This window comes from Ailuropoda melanoleuca, chromosome 1, assembly GCF_002007445.2.
Source record: "Ailuropoda melanoleuca isolate Jingjing chromosome 1, ASM200744v2, whole genome shotgun sequence".
Taxonomy (NCBI): Eukaryota; Metazoa; Chordata; class Mammalia; order Carnivora; family Ursidae; genus Ailuropoda; species Ailuropoda melanoleuca.
The window spans coordinates 143,795,855-143,817,982 of NC_048218.1; the positions used below are offsets into that span (position 1 = coordinate 143,795,855).

At 38.5% G+C, this 22,128-nt stretch overlaps 2 protein-coding genes and 1 pseudogene across 4 annotated transcripts in view; 1 reads left to right on the forward strand and 2 right to left on the reverse strand.

Moving 5' to 3' along the window:
• GNGT1 (G protein subunit gamma transducin 1) overlaps positions 1-22,128 on the forward strand; it is a 39,059-nt gene that overhangs the window by 10,637 nt on the left and 6,294 nt on the right. The window lies entirely within an intron of this gene.
• Positions 1,433-2,301, reverse strand: LOC100477639 (annotated as a pseudogene).
• Positions 8,746-12,708, reverse strand: TFPI2 (tissue factor pathway inhibitor 2). Of its 3 annotated transcripts, none has more exons than XM_011223652.3 (5): positions 12,316-12,708; positions 11,831-12,037; positions 10,724-10,903; positions 9,436-9,606; positions 8,746-9,090 (listed from the first exon to the last, which is right to left on the reverse strand). In XM_011223652.3, the coding sequence occupies exons 1-5, from the start codon at positions 12,401-12,403 to the stop codon at positions 9,014-9,016; spliced, it is 723 nt and encodes a 240-aa protein (XP_011221954.1). In that variant the 5' UTR covers positions 12,404-12,708; the 3' UTR covers positions 8,746-9,013. The 3 variants fall into 3 exon arrangements, with proteins under 3 accessions (XP_011221954.1, XP_034523672.1, XP_011221955.1); XM_034667781.1 differs by having other exon boundaries at positions 11,831-12,013; positions 12,316-12,706; XM_011223653.3 differs by having other exon boundaries at positions 11,831-12,016; positions 12,316-12,700.

Genomic DNA, 22,128 nt, shown 5'->3' on the forward strand with positions numbered 1-22,128 from the left:
GTCCAACTCATCAAGTATGGCATTCAAAGCCTTTGATTCTTTGCTTAGTTTTTGCCATGGTGTTCTGTCTAATTCTGATGGGGGGGTGTTGAGGTCCCCTACTATTAATGTATTTTTATCTATATATCTCTTTATTCTGGTTAAGAGTTGGCTTATGTTTCTTGCTGCTCCCCTGTTGGGGGCATATATATTTATAATTGTCATATCCACTTGTTGGATACATCCTTTAAGAATAATATAGTGCCCTTCTGTTTCTCTAAGTATAGTCCTTAGTTTAAAATCCAAACTATCTGATATGAGAATTGCCACGCCAGCTTTCTTTTGAGGTCCATTTGCGTGAAAGATGGTACTCCATCCCTTCACTGACAGTCTGAACGTATCTTTGGGTTCAAAATGAGTCTCTTGTAGGTAGCAGATGGATGGGTCATTTCTTTTTATCCAATCTGCAACCTTGTGGCATTTTATGGGAGCATTCAGGCCATTTACATTGAGACTGAGTAACTCATCATTGATTACTCTTGAAATCACTATATGAATTCTATATGGTAAGTTGTAATACTTCCCAAAGCATACAAGAAACTAAAGTGGTTTAATTTTGTTAACCAAAACACCTTAGGTACCATCAGTTTCATATGTTTTAAATATAAGATTTTATATGCATAAGATATAATAATTCATGGTTTTAAACAGAATGTTCGTTTATAGTTTTGTGGGCTTTTTTTTTACTGGAAACGACAAACTATAGGAAACCGAAAAAGGAGTAGAGTGAAAATTCCTTATGAAAAATGAAAAGAATACACAATTATATCTTCAAGAATTTTCATGGGACATTATGACTCATCAAATTAACGTATCCCCTTTCTCTAACAAAAAACAAACTGAGAAAGGGCGGCATGAAAATATTCTAATGTGTGCTGCCCAACACAACTTTCTGTGATGATGGAAATGTTCATTATCTCTTTGTTGTCTGATACAGAGTCTACTAGCCACATGAATACTCACATATAGCTAATGTAATTGAGGAACTGAATTTTTAATATAGTTTAAATAGCCACATGTGGCTAGTGGGTACCAGTTGAACAGCGCAGTTATAACACCTCCTGGCTCAAAACCAGTGGTTCCTTTGGGGGACTGCTGAGGGGTGTGGAGGGTGCAGGATGGAAAGAGAGGAAAGTTTTTAATGGATCTATTTAGTTACTTTAAACAAGTTCTGAAACTCTCCACAGCTTTCAGAGGCAGGGGCTGAGAAAAGGACTCTAAGGGAGACCTGAATATACCCTTGAACTCCTGGCTAATGCCAAAGGGAGTAAAAGGCCTAGGATTTGGCTCACTCAGATAGGAAGAGGCCTATTGTGTCACACAAAGAATCTGAGGCCTGGGCCAACGGTGTGTGGAAATCATTGCTGTGGGGCTGGTGGGGAGGTAGTGGTGCTTATTTCCAGACTGGGTTTCCAAGGCTAAAAGAGGATTTAGAGGTGGAAATAGGGCCTGAGGGCCTTTTCTGGCCACCTGCAGGCTGGATACGCCCTTTCTTTTTAGGGAGTAAGGTCTTGTTCTTGCTCTTGAACACTTTGCTGGGATCCAGCTTGTTCACAAAGAAGTTGGTCTCTTCTGCAAGCAGGTCTGGGTTGTAGGTGATAGGATTATATATGTGGAACATTGCTTGGCCTGTGAGCTAATGCCATAGCTGGTGAAGGCATACTACCACTTTGGCAGGCCTAGGTGCATGATGAGAAGGTGATAGTAAATGGTTAAGGTATCTGGGAGAAAATGCCAGTATAACGCTCTGTCCAGGAACCAGATCTCAGTGTCTTGCAAATGCTGGTTTCCCTCTTTTGTAGACAAGGCAAACTTCCCCATTCATATTGCAAGGATCCAGCTCAAATATCAGACTGGGAGAATCAAAGTGAGGCTTCTCTGGTTGGTTCTCACTGGCTTCAAGTGCATCAACTTCCAGGTCTGCCAGAGTTGGTGCATTAGGGAGTGAATACACAGAAAACTAGTTGGGTCGAGTCGGTTTTGAGATGCTGTTAATTGCCACACTGTCCAGGGGAATGGTGTGCTCATCCAGCTTTACGCTCCATGTCATGTGGAAGCCATTTGTCATCAGGTAAAAATGCTTCACATTCTCAGGTAGCACACAGTTGTTTTTTTTGTTCCCATGAGGAAATCATATGACATTCAGCAGGTGGCTTTTCTATGATAGTGACTTCTTGTCACACCTGGGGAAGATTCTAGGCTGCAGGTGATCCCCAGGGTCAGCTTCTCCTGGTGCAGCTTGCTGCAGCCTGGGGACAGCATCCCCTCCGTGGCCCACGTCCCCACTCCAGGCTCATTTATAGTTTTCCATGTTTACATCTTCGAGTGTTCTCATTCCATTTTGCAGTTATGTGCTTCCATCTGGGATAATTTTCCTTCAGAACTCCCAGTAATGTTTCTTGTAGCGCAGATCTGCTGGCAACAAATTCTCTCAGCTGTGTTTAACTGTAAACATCTTTACTTATCCTTCGATTTTGAAGGATTTTTTGCTGGATATAGAATATTGGTTTGCAGGGTTTGTTTGTTTTCCTTTAGCACTTTAAAATGTTAATCTTTCGTTTTCTGACTTCCATAGTTCCTGTTGAAATGTCAGTCATTAGTCCTTTTGATGCTCATTTGGATGTATTATCTCTGCTTTTCTAGGTATGCGAAGATTGTCAGTCTGTTTTTAGCTTTCAGAAATTTGACCATAATGTGCCTAGTTGTGTTTTGTTTGGTTGGTTTTGTATTTTGTTTCGGGTATATAGAGCTTCCAGAATGTATAGTCATCTGTGTTTTAATTAGTTTGGAGAAATTCTTAGCCAGTATTTCTTCCAATATTGCTTTTTATATTCAATATAATATTTCTTATTTTACATAAAACCTTTCTTATCTCTTTGTTCAAAAGTTACTTTGTTTTACTGAGGAAATATCTCCTGATCTACTGGACTTTGGCACAAATATACTTTCGGCTTTCCTGTAATGAGGTCACATAATCAATTTAAGAGTTGAGAAAGTCTTAAGTTAACCCAGCTTTCTGACATTTCATGCAATAATGTAACATTATAATCCAACAGGCAGAGGAAAAACCAAATAACATCACTTTTTCCACAAATTGGAAGAAGGTATCTGTAAATCATATAACTAACAAGGAATCCTTACCCAGGATGCATAAAAAATATATAAGTTAATAATAAAAGACACAGAGTCAAATGGAAAAAAGGGAAAGGAGTAAAAAGAAGCAATTTATAGAAGAATAGCCAATACAATGTGAAAAACTAATTTTCAATCCCATTACTAATCAAGAAAATAAAAAATCAAAACAGTAATGAAGTACAACTTCTCACTTATATGAATGGCAATCAAGACTTCAATAATGCACAATGTTGTGAAAAACTTAAAGAAATATAATTTTGTATACATCGCTGGCTACAAATATTTGGAGAGCAATTTGGCAAAATATAATAGGTTCAATGAAAATGTCTTTAGCAATTTCACTCACACACACACACATACAATGAGCTATGTATATAAATATTTATTATTTGTAATAACCAAAATTTGGGACTAAACTAAATATTCATCAACAGGGAAATGAACACACTGTGCTATATTTATGTAATGGAATACTATAAAATAAATGAAGCAGATCTTCATGAAACAATATGGATTTATAGGGTATATCCAAAACATAATAATAAAAATGCATGATGGCAATGGGTACACATGGTGTGACACCATATAAGTAACTTTAAAACACATAGAACAATACTTCATGTTGCTATGGGTTATTATAATTATATATATTTATAATTATAAATTATAATTTACATTTATAATATAATTTAATAAGCGTTAAAATATGCACAGAAGGTATACACTCCAACATCAGGACACCAGTTGCCTCTCATGAAAGTGAGGGAAAATAAGAAAGAGATGCATTTTGAGTCTCTATTAAAATAGAAAAAGCACCTGAAACAGATCTGGCAAACTCTTACCATGTTTTTTAAACTGGGTTGATTATCTAGTTTCCTGTAATTTTCTGTACATTTGAAACCTTTCATGATTAAACTTAAATTGTAAAATTTAAGCTCTATTTCTATGTTAAAAATTTTAAGCTAAGTTTAAAGGGAAGTAGTAAACTTTAATGAAAGAAAATATATAAAGTTTTTAAAGGTTCAACCTTAGTAATAATCCTGGAAATGCCAGTTAAAATAATGTTGAGATACCATTTTATTATAACAGAGTGATTTGTTTTTCTGTTCATTTAAAACCCAATGTGTTGGGCATTTGCATACATTCTTAGATTCTTAGATGGTGATAAACTGATATAACTTTGTAATATAATTGGTCAGAATATACTGAGACCATTAGCATGATTATATCTCTTGACTAAGCTTACTTGCACTTCAAAGAAACAGAAATGTGTTTGATAATCACTTAGTGGTGAAATTCTGGATTATTTTTATTTTGATCCTTTTATATACTTTTAATTTTTTATACAATATGTATAATAACACATTTGAAGATCAAAGTATCTATTAATTTTGCATGAAAAACTTGAACACCCTAACAATAAAACTCCTAAGAAAATAACTAAATGCTGTATTTGTACAATCAGGAAGCTGTACTAGATATAGCCAAGCCCACAGGGCAGGTGATTAAACCTGTTTGAGGTGGGTCAATGAATGCTGTGCCAACCAGATTTAACTTACCAAGTGGTTAGTAAGAAGGGAAGGATATTCATTTCAAAGGAAAAAAAAAAAAACACTGGCATAAAATAGTGTTCCTCAAAGTGTGACACAAGTATACCTCCTAATCATCTGGAGTCATTGTAATGTACATCTTTGCCAACTCAAACCCACTAAATCAAAATTCCTGGGCATAGGAGCCTGCCATATGCCTGGCTCCCTGGATGGTTCTCATGCACAAAATTTGTTAACTACATTACAAAAAAACAAAGCAGTATGGCATTCTTTGGAAATTGACCATAATTTAGTGCAACTGAATTGTACCTTACAGGTGATGGTGGAATAGGGGAGATAAATCTGGAAAGGAATGTCACGGTCCACTTGTAAGAAGTCTTAAATGGCACACTAGGAGCTTGGACAGTTAACATGAAGATTCAATCGGAAACCACTGAAGAGTTTTAAGAGGAGTAACCTGATACGATTTTTTTCCCCCCGGAAAGAGTATTCTGGCATCAGTGTGGATGGCTGGATAGGGAGCAGACAGGCAGGAAGGAAACTTGGGAGAATGTTTTAATTTTCCTGGAATAAGATAGCAGCATTAGCATAGACTTGAATACATACACTTGGTGACCAATTGAATACTGAGTGAAGGGAGAAATAATTTGGGAAGATTCCGATTCCCACGTTTGCTTGCCTCCATTCTAGACTTACAACAGAATATCTAGACAAAGATTATCTTAAAACTACAAGCTGTAGTTTTCTACCCTTGTTTTTATCACAAGACCTGTATTTTACTGGAAACATGAAGCTTATAAAGATAAGCGTGTGCAGCCACTGTAATAATACAAGGACAGACACTCCAGAGGACATTCTCTTACTGAATAATATGGTTAGCTAAATGTCTACAAGACTGTTGGCAGAGATAGCATGTATACTTGGAGATGCTGTGTTCCAAGCAATCTTGAAGGCTCCGTTGCAGTTCCTGTGTTTCAACATGTGACTAGTGTGTATGCATAGAGGAGGAATGAGTGGTGGTCCAGAGTAATTTTTTTTCAGTAAAAGACTATTTTATTAAAAGCCAGCCCATTCTTTCTTGTGTGTTTTTGTGTCCCACGATGAGACATTCCTTTTAATCAGTCTGGTGAAACCACAGCAGTGACTTGTCTTCAGGCTGGTTGTGGCGAGAAGGCATTTCCCATAGACTGCAGGATGACCTATGACAGCTTTATATATTTCCTCATTAAAATAAAATGGCAGACGTCTGGGGTATTAGAAAATTGTTTTCTAAAGGCTCTAATTCCTACCCAACCTGAACAGAAGAGCTATAGCTATAGGCTGAATGTAGGCTGAGCAGTCTCCTGAGGGCTTCGGCTGCAGGGGAGTTAAAGGCAGCAAATACCAAATCAAACTTCCCTGTAGCACTAGGAACCCCCAGAATTCCCAAAGGCTCCGTATCACTCACTGGACAATCCCAGAGCACATAAGATCCTTCTGCTGTAATCATTCTTAAAACTACTTTGAAAAGTAGTTCAAATACAGGCCTTACTCAACCAAAAACCTTTTAATGATATGCTGCTTTTTGGTTACATATAATATAAAAGCTATAAAGGCACTCTTCATCCCACTCCTTTTAAAAATGTCATTGGTTTCTTGGAGAACTTAACGTATCTATCCTATAGAGTGTCCAACATCATGGATTTGGCCAATTGACCTTCCCTGGTTTCTTGTAACTTGCACCTTTATCCCCAATATTGCCTCATGATCTAGCAATATGATAGTGAAATCTAGAGGTTTGATTAACTTCAGGTTCAATTTTTTCTTTTTTCTTTCTGCAAGATTCCTTCGTGGGAAAGAGGTGTGCACTACTTATTACATTGTATCAAGAAGCAAATAATGTCTGTTGGCACATTTTTATTAATGTTAAAATTATCCATGGATTCAGAGACATAAGCCTAATTCCTCCACCAACCTTTCACGCCATAGTTTCAGCATCCACTGATCATTACCCAGATGTATACTTTCAGTAGAGCTATCTTCTAACATTTTAGTGCGTGTGGTTAGATGAGATTCTTCTGTGAATAACTTTCATACACTATTTAGTTTCCTGGTATAATTTTAAGGATAAACAAAAAGGATAAATGCTTTATTCTTTCTGTTAATTTATCATTTTTCAAAGTAATGAGAGAGTGCCCTAGCAGCCTCCAAAAGTGACCAAGGAGGTGTGCATGTGTATGTAATTAATAACTCATTTTGTATTCATTTTTGAATATTTATATATATTGCAGTCATTATTTGTTTTGATGTTCATATTGCCTTCATTTTAGATCACTGAAAGGCCCTTATTGTTACTTTCCTGTTTTTGTGACATGATTCAAATAGCTTCCTTGCTATCTGAAATTAGATGGCCCAGGTTCATCTTATATATTTCCTGTCTCAGACCTGGATTCAGTGATTTCTCCTAAGAGCTCTGGTTCCTTTTAGTGAGAAATCATATTTAGACACGACAGTCTGAATGGGAGGTGTACTTCCGATTGCCATTGCTTCAAGGACTTTTCAATGGGAGGGTGGAAAATACGTTTTTTAAAAGAGGAATTAAATTTTGATTTCATTCTGATATTTATATTCCAATTTAAAAGTTAAAGATTTTACCTTAATTTCTTAATTTCATACTTTTAACACTGAAAATCTTGACTTCTAAATAAATTCTTATATTTTCTTACAGAATATATAGTATAATGTAGCATTCTATCTAAGTTCAAAATAACAATATCAATATTACTAATAAGACTACTAAATGCATTTTCAGATTTCTTCAGAATCTGACCTTTAGATTATATCCCTTAAAAAACAGTCAAAATACAGGCTTTGAAAACCAGAAATAATTATGTATTCTTTCTGTATTTAAGCCATTGTCTGATATTCATTTGGGTTCAATTGTTTCGGTTTGTTTCCAGTTGTAGAAGGAATGCTTTTTATTCTTTTTAATTTTGCTTTCTTATTCAAGATGTTTACATGACCTAAGATCACAACTATAGAATAAGGTACATTCACATAAATTTTATGTCCATGCCTGTCCCATCCTGTTCCTTCCTTCCTGCTATAGGTAACTATTTTTAGTATCTTTATGTGATGTATTTATTCATGTTGTTCTAGGCCCTTTTTAAAAATGTATTCCGAGGATCAGATGATATCCATACATAGATATTTTGCTCATTTTTCATCCATTTCTTCAACCCCCTACTGATGATTATCTGGTTTGTTTCCAGTTTTTGATTGTTCCAAATAATAATATATCAGTGAATGTCCTCAGGAATATACCATTTTGTATTTTTGTCACAATACCTTTGGGATAGATTTTTAAAAGAGGGATTGCTCAAAGGGCAAACGCACTTATAATTTTGCTAGATTGGGGGCATACTTTTAAACATATTGATCTTTCCATGAAAATGTAGGAATTTTTAAAAAATATTACAGAGGAAAGAAAAAACTGCTTTACTGCAATGATCATATTTATCAAGAATAATTCATTGTAGAATTTAAATTATTAAATTCATGCATGGTCTGTGGTGTAATTTAAGTAAATGCCTTGAACAGTTCAAAAACTAACAATTTTAGTTGTTTCCCATCTATTATGTCTTAGGAAGTAATGTAAGATCTATATGTATAAACAAATATATACATGTGAGTAGGGATGAATGGGTGAAAAGGTAGATAGAGAATTTTATCCCCAGAAGAAATCACTTCTGATTTTAATAAATTTACTAACTTTTTACTCAAAAAAGCTGTTTTATTATCTTCTAAATGACACAGTAGATATAGAAGTTAGTCATGTCTACATAGTAGCACTTGTAATATTTACCAAAATGTTGGTAGATCTGCGAGTTTGTTTCTTTGGACCTAAAATATAATCCAACTTTTAAATGCAAAATAAAATGTGTTTGCTGTATGATCTTATGTGTTAAGGGAACATGACTATATTGTCTTATGCTTTTCAGTACCATCACCTTCTGAAATCAGGAAGAGCAACTCCAAGAACTGGATGAGTCATATTTGCTTTTATATCTTATGCACAGCAAGAATTCAACTACATTAAAATATAGGTGAACAGTAAATTAAAAATAATAGGTTCACATTTGAATAGCAGCTAGTTATGTGTAAAAATACACAAAAAAGTAACCTGTAGCAATAAGAACTGGTGTATATATCATTAATGATTCATTTCCCCGTATCACCATTATATTCTTCAGATATAACCATAGAGGCGATAGCATCCACAAGATGACACATCGGGAAAAAGGTTAAAATTAGTTCTTGTAAGTTTTCAGCCTTCTACGAGGAAAGACCGTCTTCAGCAGCTGCATATTCTTTTCATTCCTCGAACCTAAAGTCAACAAAATAAAAATAAATATCATGTATCTCCAGTCCATAGACTCACTTTAAATTAACATCTCCAATATGCTTGCACCCTCACCTCAACGATTTTTAATGATTATAAAGTCAGTTTCACTCACTATCCACTCAAGTTAATAACTTTCTACCTTTAAGATATAGCTACTGTCTGGAGCTAGGCAGTATAAGCATTTAACAAAACTGATCAGTACTACAGTGCTATTTATGTAGAAGTGGTCTAGAAATGGCAATATGCTATTAGGAAAATAGATACATAAAAATAATTTTGCTTATGATTTATAAAATTAGTTTAAAAATTGTATAAGAAAAAACCTACCTTTTACACAAACACGTGTGCAGTCCCCCAAGTTATGAAAGTTATTATCATTCCCTCCACAGCCAGTATAGTTGAAGGCCTCACAGGCTGTGTGTCTTGGATTAAAGTAATAGCGAGTCACCTTAGCAGAGCATAGTCCCTCATCTTTGGGACTGTAGCAATATGACGGTCCTTGATGAAAAGGAAAACAAAATTAGAAATGCGATGATACCAAAATTAGTAAACTGTGATGATTACTGAAGTAACCGTAGAAAATCTAATCCCACTGAAACCTCATTCTGAATGAGAATTTCTTCTGAAGCTATGTCCTTGTATCATTTGAATGTCTTAAGAAATTAAACCCAAGAAACAGATATGGTCAGGTAGAAATCAGCTGTGTTGCAAGGGTTGATACATGACATGCTTTAGTAAAATTTCTTGTGTTGGTAGGTTTATTTTAAATGTTTTTATCAGCTCTCCTTCCATCATTACTCAAGAATACATTTATGTAATTCCCAAGTAGCCACTGGAACATTTACCTTTACACAAAAAATTTAAGGAAACGCAAGCAACAACCATCTTCTCATTAACTCGAGATTTTGCATACAGTATTGCTATAGAGCTTCCTCACATCTCTGCCAAAGCATCTTTTCCTCATTTGTTAAGATTATATATCTTTGTGTATGTGTGTCTCTGCTGTGCCTAGGGAAAATGCCCGTATTGTCTCTCTCTACAAAAATACTGCCCAAGGAACCCATCATTTCAGGGACTGAGGGGATGTAGGTAAGAAATCAGAGCAGAAAAAAGGAGGATAGAGAGGTCTTTGTCCTGCAGTTTGCAATTACTAAAGGATGCAGAAATCTAACCAAACCTGTAGACAGAAATTTTCAAGACTCACCATCTGAGGTCTGCGTATATTCCACTATCTCCTAAACACAAGTGATTCCATACAAACCTGAGGTCATGGCATTCAGAATACTGTGATATCTTTTTATTTACTTGGAGGGGGCGGGGGGGGGTGCAGAGAGAGAGGGAGAGAGGAAGCAAAAACTTAAATCAGGCACATCTTTGTGACTTTCTAGCCCTGACAATTGACAAGTCATTAACTTCTGGTAGCCTGTACTCTCATATGTAAACGGAGGAATAATTATACTCCCTCACAGGGCACATATATATAGTAGGACTGATATCCTACTATATGTGAAATCCTCAGAACACAAGGTATGTTAATTACACATCACATTACTGATTTTTTTCATCCTAAAATCTTAAAGAAATGAAATAGAAACCCCATAAAAATGGTATTTACTTTTCTTTGGTGCACAGAAGCCCATGCAAGTATCCTTGTCCGGGAACCTGTTCTTATTGTTGTGACACCCGCCAGATACGAATTCTTCACATGTCATGGAACTTAAATTGAAGAAGTACTCTCCTGTGCGCACTCCACACTGCCCCTCACTGACTTCCAACCTGCAAATTTTGGGAACTTCTAGGAAAAGGAGGGCATGAAACAATGCTAGTCAAAAATTAGCTTTCTTAGTATTACAATTACTTACTTTAGCAAATCAGTCTTACTTAGTACTACTTCCAAACTTCACTGTATTTTCAAACACAACTAGGGAGAAAACAGTATCACTTTTAATACTGGGATAGTAAATCCCCTGAAGACTTTTCGTTAATCCAGTTATCTAGCTCTTTTTCTTAATAGTGGCTCCAGACCTGACTCAGCCAAATTCAGTGGAAATTCTCTCTGTTCTCTCAGGGTGTTCTGATTTTTCTACAGTATGAAGTTAATCAAACTGATTCACAGGAATACATACACATTTTCCCTTGGCTTAGTTCCTTGAATGGCAAAGTTCCATGTTTCATTACTGGCATTAATAAATACAATACATATGATTTAAATGAAACAGAAACCATGTCATGAGTCTCTACTATACCCCTGTACTAACCCAAAACAAGTTTGGGTATCAGGGGACCAAAGGAAAAGTTACAGTTAGCTAAATCACACTTTAATAATAAAATCCGCTGAGTTATTTCAGATTGATGGATAATCGACATAAGGAAATGGTGCTCTCAAGGAGGCATAAAAACCGTGGGTTTAGAACAAATGATAAAGAAAAGTAGTTATGTGGCACCCAATACATCATACCCGCGCATTATTATGCCCTACAGTGAATTCTTGCCCTGAGTCTGCACTGACACGGAATGATGAAAAATGCCACTTAGGAGAGAGATTCGTTAGCCAATGTAAACTTGTGATTACTTTCTGGAAAAATAGTAAGTGAGCCTTACTTAACGTTTGAGAAAATGCAGGTAGAACTTACTATAGAAAATGGGCTCTGGGAAATTCAGTGACTAGCAGCCCTCCTGTGTAAGCAGCTGCAAGAGTACTGAGCTTGAGCTGGCCACTTACTCTCTATCCTCCAGCAAGCTTCATTGCAGTCCTCCAAAGTTTCGAAATTGTTGGCGTTGCCCCCGCAGCCCCCATAGAAGAAAAGGCGGCAGCTCTGCGTGTACCTGTCATAGTAATAACTGGGGATCCGGGCCCGACAGTGCCCCTCGTCAAGGGGCAGGAGGCAGATCTCTGCATTGTTTCCTACTGAAGGATCATAAGGAGAACCTTAGAGAGGGAAGGAGGTTAGCCACGTCTCCAGGAAGGTAGAGTCTTCCCGGGGACTTCTGTCCCACGGTTTCCCAGCACAGGGGGTTTTGCAGAGAGAGAGTACAAACTTCCGCACGACCGTCCCTCCCCGCGGCTCCTAGACGCCCTGTGCGACAGGGGTCTGGGGAAAGCGGGGCAGAAAGAGTGGGTGCAGGGGACCCCACAGCCGCAGCGCCCTCGCTGCCTACCCCGGCGGAAGCGCGGCGCGAAGAGGGGGTCCCCGGACCCGCCAATACCTGGCACCTTCTGAGCTCCGTTGCCCAGCGCGGTCCCCATCAGCAGCAGTTGCAGAAGCAACACCCCAAGGGGGCCAGTAGAGTCCATGCTGTCCAGTTTGAGTGGCCCTCGGGGCGAGGCGTTCCTGGAATGTGCCGGCGAGAAGAAGGTGCACGGAGTCCAGCCTCCAAGGAAGCTTGGGTGCCGATGTGATGGGTGCCTGCTTTATGTAGAGTGAGTGTCCTCCCGACCCCGGACGGGGCGGAGCGTGCCTGTGCGGAGCCCAGGAGACTGAATCACGCCCCACAGGCTGTGGCCCGCCCCGCAGCCCTGTGTTGGAAAGTGTGCGGGGGAGAGGAATTCCCCACCAGGTTGAACCGGCCTTCCAAACTTTCTCCTATCTTGGCGGGCGTGACTAGATGCGGCGTGTGTCAGTGATGAGAAGTCAGCAAGCTAGAGGGAAATGACCTGGGGGTGATTGCACAAGGTTCCAACTTGCAGCATCACCCTGAAGCCTGAATCTCCATTACGAAAGCACCAAGTCCAAGTATTTGAAGGGCAGAAAGTGTGAAATTCAGTGGGCTGAGGGGAGCCTGGCTCGTTGCAATAGATTCCTGTATTAGATTAGAAATTCAAGTATGTGTATTTATTTACATTTATACATACCTACATATTTGAATAGAGATTTAATTTACATTTGATAAAAGGCTCATAATACATCTTCAGTGTACAGCACCATTCCAGTCAAGAATTAGAACATTTGCAGCACCCCAGAACATTCTCTCATACCCTTTCCCAGTCAATCCTTCCAATCCCATGCGGGGACAACCAGTTCTTATTGCCAGAGGTTGGTTTTGCCTGTTCTTGAATCCCATGCAAATGGAATCATAAAGTGTCTATTGCTTGTATTTCTTTTGCTCCACTACTGTTTTTAAGACACACCATGTTATTCCATAGTTCATTTCTTTTAAATGCTGAGTCCATTCTTCCAATGTATGAAGGTACTACAAATGTCCTGTTACTGGACATTTGTGTTGTTTCTAGTTTGAGACTGTTATGAATAAAGCTCCTTTGTGTGTACATACAGCTTTTATTACTCTTGGGTAAAATATTTATAAATGTTAAAAACTGCCACTTTTCCAAAATGATTATACCATTTTATACCCCCCCCAATCTGCCGTAAGTCTTGTGGTTATGTTTTTTTGAGGTGGAACAGGAAAGTCCAAAGAAAGGTGGCCACGGGGGATCCCAGAACAACCCCTTCCTGTGTGTTTCCTCATTGTCAGTGCATTAGCGTTCATTGCTCCTCTGACACATTAGCCTGAGTCTTTTTCTTTATACAAAACAAGTTATTTATGCTCAGATTTCACATGAAATATTGAAGATATTTTTGAAGAACATTTTAATGAATTCTCTTGATGACTGTGTCTTCCTCCCCCTTTTTCCTCTTGTTATATTTAATATTCTCAAGAGAATAATTATTCCTGGCTTCTCCTGAGGATCTGGAAGGAGTTTAGAGGAGTTCCCTTCAAAATTTCTGAGAAACCCTATGCTCACAGTGAGTTAATAGCCTGGGACATTTTGCACACTATATCCCTTGTGCCAGTTTTCAGTTACCCTGATGTCATGCCATAGAATCCTATTCCTAAGAAAACAAGCTTGTCCTGGAAATATTCAGTGTTACTGATGCTGTAAGATTACCAGATATTCATGATTAACAGTCCAAGATGTAAGGACAGATGTTTAACAACCAGCTCTCAGGAGGGAGGAATAAGAGGGGGTATGCTGATTTGTATAGTTTACTGATTTCTGTGGTGTAAGTACTCCCATTATGGCCAATTTCAAGCTACCAGAATTGGAAATCGATAGGTACAACTGGTTCTCCAGAGCCAGCAGAAACCGGCTCTAGCATGCCAAGCACTGAAATAGCCAGCTAGTTTTGGAAAGACACGTACATACATAGGAGACTCGATGAGCCCCTCCCAAACATTAATACAGGAGGGAAGTTTTACCAAACAGCCAGCATCACTTTCAGGAGAAAAGTTTAATTCAACTTCAAATTTTCATTCTTCTGAATATGATTTTCCTTCTTCTGAATATGATTAAATATATCTCCCATATGGACTAAAATAAATTCAGGGACTGATTCAAACTTGTCATTCAGCATTGACTACTGTCACTTCTGTTCTTTGTTCTCAGGTGCTGGTACTTTTTGATCATCTTTTGCTTCATATAAAAAGAGGAATCTCTTGAATTAGAGCAAGTTATTTTGGGGAATTGCATGACACCATGGGATGATGAATTTTATTCCTTGCTCCTTTGGACAGTCACATCAACTCTCTGAGCCTCAGTGTCCTTATCTGTAAAGTGGATATAATGACTATACTTTACTTGAGTGTTATGAGGGTTAAAGGACAAGTGCCTTACACACAGGCACAGAATCCAGCCAGATTATCCATGTTTCAGTTCCCATTGAGAGCTTTGGCACAAAACTTTAAGATGGAGTGTCAAGCACCATCAGGAACCAGCAACATGGACTGAAGCCTACGACATTGCTCTCACCAGCTCTCCTCTTTGGCTGAGCTCAGAGGCCACCTCTCTGCCTAGGAAGCTGTCTCACAATCAGATATAACTTTGTGGTGGTTTCTTCTAGGGGAAATGAGCTTAGAGTTCTTTCAGCCAGAGCAGAGTCCTTAGTCCTGCTAAGTACTCAGAATGCTGTGTAACACATGGGGGGAAGGAGAATCGGGAAAGGGCCAAAATCAGGCTTTTCACCCCTCTGTGAAAGAGTCAGTGGACACAGGACAAAATTCATGTTCAGAGGTACTCTAGAAATGATAGTTTCCTTCCTTTATTCTATTTCCTATTCCTTTATTCTATGCCAAATAGGGTGCATCTTTCACACCCCTGTGACCACTGAACGGAGACAGGGAAGGAGAATTCAGTAAGTGGGGACAGTTAGAGGTTTGAGATGATCAAGCCAAGTTATCTGGAAGGAAATTACTCCTCTTAATTGCAAACCACTTGAGTATTTTTATATCCATGAAAAGGATATCTTCCAATGTAAGGGGAAATCTAAATTTTCTGGGACTACTTTAAATTACTGAATTTTATCCTTTGGACCATGTGGAAGGAGCCATGTGACCACTGCAATCAGCCTCCATAGGGATGTCACAGTCCTTCTGTATCCTTAAACCAGTATGTAGGCCAAAAGTTTACCACATAGCAAAGGAAAAGAATTCCTTTATCCAAAGTCAACAGGAAGTGCAAGCTTGGAGGGAACTGCAAAGAACAGTCACCCAGACTGATTAGTCATTGTTATACCAACTAATAGCTTTTGTGCCTGTGGCTAAAAATAGATGTTCAAAATCGTTTGGAGTTCTGTGAAATAAGGCATAGAGTTCTTATAATCTGAACGTTGAAGGAATTATAAATATCATCTATTCCACTATTTTCATTTTACAGAATTATGCATTGAGACCTGGTCATGTTTACTTACCTTAGCTGTTGGCAGAGCTGACACTAGAACCCAGGTTGATATTCAGCCTGTATTCTTTACAACATTCCCTACCTGGGCTCTTTCTGCTGTACCGAGACCTTAGAGTAGAACACTAAATACCAGAATGAAAACACACAGAAGCTACAGTGACTTCAGAAACATTTACCTGTGTATATGTTCGATCCTTGCTTCTGTTCTTTCTCACCAACCCCCTCCCAGGCCCATGAAAAAAAAAAATGGATATGAAGTTGATTTGGAACACATCAGCTCCTAGAATTCCCAAGTGTCAAGTATGATGTTCTATCTTCTGAGACCCATACATGCTTGGACAGTGATCATGAATTTAAGGAGAAGATTGAGGCAGATGGTCTTCCTCTCTGTCAGACACCTTGGAGAGAGGTGGCATGTTTAGCTCATAAATGAATGAGGAGAATGAACTGAGCCCAGTGATTTGGGGATATATATTATATAACAGTCACTTAAGGAGTTACATTGATAACTCCTTAATAAACAAAATTCCTGCTGCCTGTTAGCTTATGCCCTGTCAAAATAAAATCTGAAGTGAGTCCAGCTGGCAGACCAAGAACTTTACACATTTGATAAGAAAGGCAGTTAATCTCTCCTGAGAGATTAGGGATCATGAGGATTTTGTTCAAGTTTAGGCAACTCCTTCACCACCAAGGTAATTTTTCTAGCGAGTTGGGTCAAGTAGGACATGTTTACTCTAGTGCGCCCTCTGTCGGATACAGAGTGCATCTGTGAGCATTGTATAATAAGATGGAGCCACATAAGAGGATGAGACATTTCCTATGCCTAATTTTATTATTCTTGTCCTCCTTAGGGGGATCGAGATAATGGGGTATTTAATGTGTCTCTTACCGTGGTCATTTTTTCATCCATGTATTTTTAAAATAAGCAGAACTACTATTTAATACATGCCAAACCTTGTGCTAGGCGTTTGGAATACAAAGACAAATACATTTAGGGATCTCATAGCATAATAGAGAAAACAGATGAACATCACATAATCCAATTGCTAAATAGTGTTTCTAGTACAATATTAAAGATATGTACTAGGTTTTATGGGATTGTAGAGGAGGAAATAAAATTTTAGCAAGAGCTCAGTTCAAAACAAAAGCCAATCTACACAAACATGTCTAATGTAACTTTTATGCCTATGGGACACAGACTCACTCCTTCAACAGCTGGTTGCTTTGGTCAGTTTTTTTTTTTAAGGTGGTGTGATTCTAGCAAAGCACTGCCTTCTGCAGGAAGGCAGAATTTTAGAAACCCCCTTTCTCCTCTACCTAGATGTATGTTCATTCAATTATCATGCCTACTTAAGAGGCAGACCACCTTTTCTCTTACTCAGATTGCTGCATACTTAACAATGTAGGGCACCCAAAAGGCTGGGACAAAGTTTGGACTATTTTATCCAAGCAGTTTCTGGCACAGTATGGCCTTACCACCTGCCCAGAATTCTAGGCTGGGCTACAATCCACCAGAAAGTGGCATGTCAGGAAGTGGGGAAAGACAGAGGAAATTGCCCCTTACTCCTGTATATCATGTGGGAATAGCAATAACTATAATAATACGATGCTTATTGAGAGTTTACATTGTACTTTGCATACATTAGCTCATTAAATCTTCCATAATAACCACTGAGGGTGATACTTTATTCTCCCCACTTTGCAAATGAGCACTGAAACTTTAGGTGAGTATGTGGCTTGGCCAAAGCTATACAGTTAGCTCAGGCAGTCTGAATCCTGATCTGCTGGTCTCGCTCACTGTACAAACTTCTTTTTCTTACATGTTAGTGGGGTCCGAAGTCAGGCTTATGATATATAACACGTGCTCATGACCTTAGTTCAGTACCTGGACAGCTAGCTTACAGACTTCCTTTTCACTCAAACATAAAGTTTATAATTGAGAACAAACAGATCGCTACATTTTAAATATATTGCTATAATACTCTAAGAAAAACATCTGCCAAAGTTAATAATCAGATTAGAGGATTGAGAGAGTTAATCACTAAATCCTTACTTTCAGGGTTATATTTAGCAGAAAGAAATGGACCTTGACCTTTCAAGTATAAAGACACTCTTCTTACCAAAATGCTGTCATTTTTATACCCTAGCCCAAATCTCATGTTACTTGTATATTACTTACTAAAATGTCTGTCATAAACCCTCCATATGTTCATTTGTTCTTGTTTTATGTAGAAAAGCTTTTGTATCTTGAGTCACACAGGAGGGACAACCTACCATTTGGGGGCAGGGAGAGGCCATAGTCGCAGTTTGAAAGGGCAACACATCTCCTAAAACTCTTACTGTTTCACTGGGTTTTTTTTTTTTCCTCTCCTGACTATTAGCCAAGGAAACAAACCGAGTCAAACTAAAAGGTCTGTGTAGGAAGAGAGTTGACTGCACTAGCATGAGCTAGGTATACTGCATGAGCCAGAAAGTGTGAGCTGTTCCTACTGCTCAGTAAGTGGGATCTCCGGCACTCTCTTCCCTTCCCTTACAATAGAAGTCATGCCCTGGTCCAACCAGACACCAACCCCGTAGCTACTGCGCTGGGTCTTTTCACCTCCTGTCTTCTCGAGGACTTCACTCCTTTCACTCCTCGGCAACATCAGTTCTTTCAGTAGTTTCCATTTCGAGTGGTCTATCTCTGGGATAGATTTTTTTCCATCCCAGACTTAAAGTTCATATTTGACTTTCCATCCCTTTCCTGTGAGAGCCTTCTTTCATTGCTCCCTTTTCCAGCAAAACTTATCAGAAATGTTATCTTTACTCTCTGCCTCCACTTCCTCATCTCCCTTACCATCCCCCACCCCATATTGCACTCCAGTTCAACTTCCACAATGGGAAGAGGAAGCAAAGGAAGTGCTCCCGTCAAGGGCACCTCATCGTGTTGCCACATCTTACTGGACCTTTCAATTCATATGACACCCAAAGCAGCTGCCGCTGAGGTCACCAAGGACCACATTTTTCCATCTCAGCAATAACGATTTCAAATTCTTCCTCATTCTTGAAATGCTTTTCTTTTAGTTTTCACTTTACCACCTTCTTCTGGTTTTCCCCTACTTAGACTATTCCTTCTCAATCTGTCCTTTTCCTCTGCCTGGCCATTAAAGGTGGGGTGACTCAAAGCTCAACCTTGAGAACTCTTTTCTAACTGTACTTTCTTCTTATGTGATTTCAAGTATACACACACACACACACACACACACACACACACACACACACACACGTGTGTAGTTTTGACCTCACCTCTGAATTCCAAAAGCTTACATCTCCTTAATATCTCTACTTGGATATCTAATAGACATCTCAAATATTATATGTCTTAAACTGAAGTCTTGGCCATATACCCCAATCTTCCTTCTTTCTGTCAATGACACTTCTACTTAGACTTTCAAGCCCCAAACTATGGAATCACTCTTGACATCTCCCATCTTTTCATCATGCAATCCATCAGTCGTCCTGTCAATTCTACCTCCAAATCACAGTTTTAATCTGCCCATATTTTTCTATATCCATGGCCACCAATATTGTTCAAATCTATCTGTTCTTAATAAAGGACTATTATGTTAGGTTCTTACCTAAAATCCCAGTTTCCACTTTTGTTCCCCTTCAACCCACACAAAAGAGAATTTTTTTTTTAACACATCAGACCATGTCACAGCACCTCACTTCTTCAAAGTAAAATCAGAACCCTTCATTAGCTCCTTACTTTATTCCTCACCATTCCTCTGAGGGACTTAATGTGATTTGACTGCTGTCTCCCTTACTGACCTCACCCCGTCACTCTCCCACTATCTTACTCTACTCACTACACTGGGTTTTCCATTCTCCCAGTACAACAAATTTGTTCCCACTTCCAGTCCTTTGCATAAGCTGTTCCCTCTGCTTAGCCTTTCTCCTTGCATGACATGCTCATCTCCTGACCTTCACTGTCTCCTTGACAGTCTTGATCCCACTGGCACTACCACTAATCAGTCTATATGATGTTGCTCCACATCTAGGTCACTACTTATCATAAACTATAGCATTTATCAGTTGAAATCACTGTTATTTGTTTTGTTTTACTTGTCTGATCCTCTCACTATTATGGAAGCTCTGTGACAGTAGGGAATTTACCTGTTGTAGTCACTATTGTTTCCCCATGCTAAGAGCAAGGCTTATGAAAAGTAGGATCTTATAAGTGTCTGTGGAATAAACAAATTACTTATTATACCTCCCCTAGCACTTATCACAATATAATATATGGTACATTTTATCTTGTTTATTGTCTTTCTCCCTCATTTGAATGTATGTTCCTCATGGGCAACATTTTTTGTATTTTTTCTGCTCTACCCTCAGCGTTTAGAATAGTGTCTGGCACATAATAGCACTCAGTAAATATTTGTTGAATGAATGAATGAATAAAATGTTAGCTATTTTTATAGTCGTAAGTATAATGTCAGGATGAAAAAGAATAGTACGAGATAAAATTTATAGCCATATGATTGCAAATTTATTGTACATAATATAGTGGATTTGTTTCTGAAAAACAAAGTGTCATGGAATGTTTATAAATCAAAATATTTAAAGTGTGTTAGCAACATTTCTATTTCAAAGAATGTGGAATTGATCCTCTGTATAAAACAGGGGACTTCTAAAAATAATTTTAATAATTTCCACTAATATAGCCCTTATAAGTTAAATATTTTGTCAAGTTGCCTTACTTCAAAATATGCTTATCTGTAAAGTATAAAAAACAAACAGAAAACAGGTAGCTTTTGAACTTTATACTAGCCCACTTTAATTCTACAATAGATTAGCAAGAAAGCTAATGGAAGATATTACTGAGACACTTAAGCTACTCTACATAGTTCTATCTCCCTACATCCCTTACTCATATCCACAAAACTCCTGAAAACCCATAAACAACCTGACATATTTTCAAAAGGCCCTGGAGGGGGCAGTATTGCCCCCCATAGAGAACCACTGCTCCATGAATGGGGTTCAACTCTGAGGTACTTTCTCCCCCTCCTCTTCTCTTTGCTATATTGGACCGTACCTCCCCTGATAGTAGTGCAAAATGGAAGAAGTAAAAGGGCAAATATCTTCTACTTAAAGGGGTATGTTCCCCCCCCCCCCCCAGTTAGCTGTAATTGCTGCCTTAGCTTGTTGGTCTGAGTCTTGAGTCCTCCCCTTTTATATTCTGGTGGAAGTGAGGTGAGGATGCCTGGTAATAATGCCAGCAATATGATCTAGACCCTCTTAGAACTTCCCGCAGAGAGGTGGCCCAACTTGGAAGCTTTGAGCTGCCCAGGTATGGGGGAAAAATATGGGAGTGGCTTAGTGCCCTTTGTTTTCAATTCTGTGCTTTCTTTCTATGTAATTCTACAGTATGACAAAACAAATCTATTCTTTTACACTAATTTGAGAGGGGTAACAGAGAAAAGTATGCTGGAGTTGAAAAGATCCCAGACCAAAAGACAAACACCTGTGTTATAGCTCCAGCTCTGTTGCCACCCATTCTATGATTTGGGTCACTTCAATTCTCTGGACCATCTCTACTTCATCTGTAAAACGGGATGAAGAATGATTAGATGATGCCATATCTGAATTCATTTAAACCCTTCAGTGCAACTCCGAGCCCTTGGACTCCATGCAGGCAATACACACTGCCCTGCTCTGTGTGTCTGGCTGTCTTTGAGGGAGGTTAGAGTTTTGATCCTTACTCTTTGAATTTTCTCATACAAGTCCCGTGGCATCAAGTTTGGCAAGCATTCTCTCATCTTCTAAGATTCACCTCCACCAAATGAAATGTGTTTTACTTAAAATATTACTAAATTTTAGAGTTCAGAAATCATTTGTTAATAAAGTTAGATACTTTGTACTTTTTCCTATGGCTAGGTGAATATTTATGATATAGGTTGCAAGTGACTTATTTACACTTCGTGATTCCCTTTTATATATTGAACAATAGGCAGGAATAAGGACATAAAAGCTATGAAAGATATAGATGCTCTTATAAAGGTCCTTATAACCCATCGTGTGTTGGATTTGTTAGAATCAGCATATAAGACAGGGATCCTTGTCCAAGCGATTTATCAAGGATGAGCTTTTACGAGAAATCTCTGTAGGAAGGTAGAAAGCAAGATGAAGCAGAAGTTAAGCAAAGGTGTAGTTTCAGATATCGAGCTTATTCTGACCCCATGGGGAGCTCTGGAAGGTTCTCAATTACAAGGTTTTTCAGGCCAGAGGCACCTGGTCTGATCTATTAGAACTTCAGCCAGCCCTGTGCTACAGGTCACCCACAGGGGTCAGTTGAAAGCATA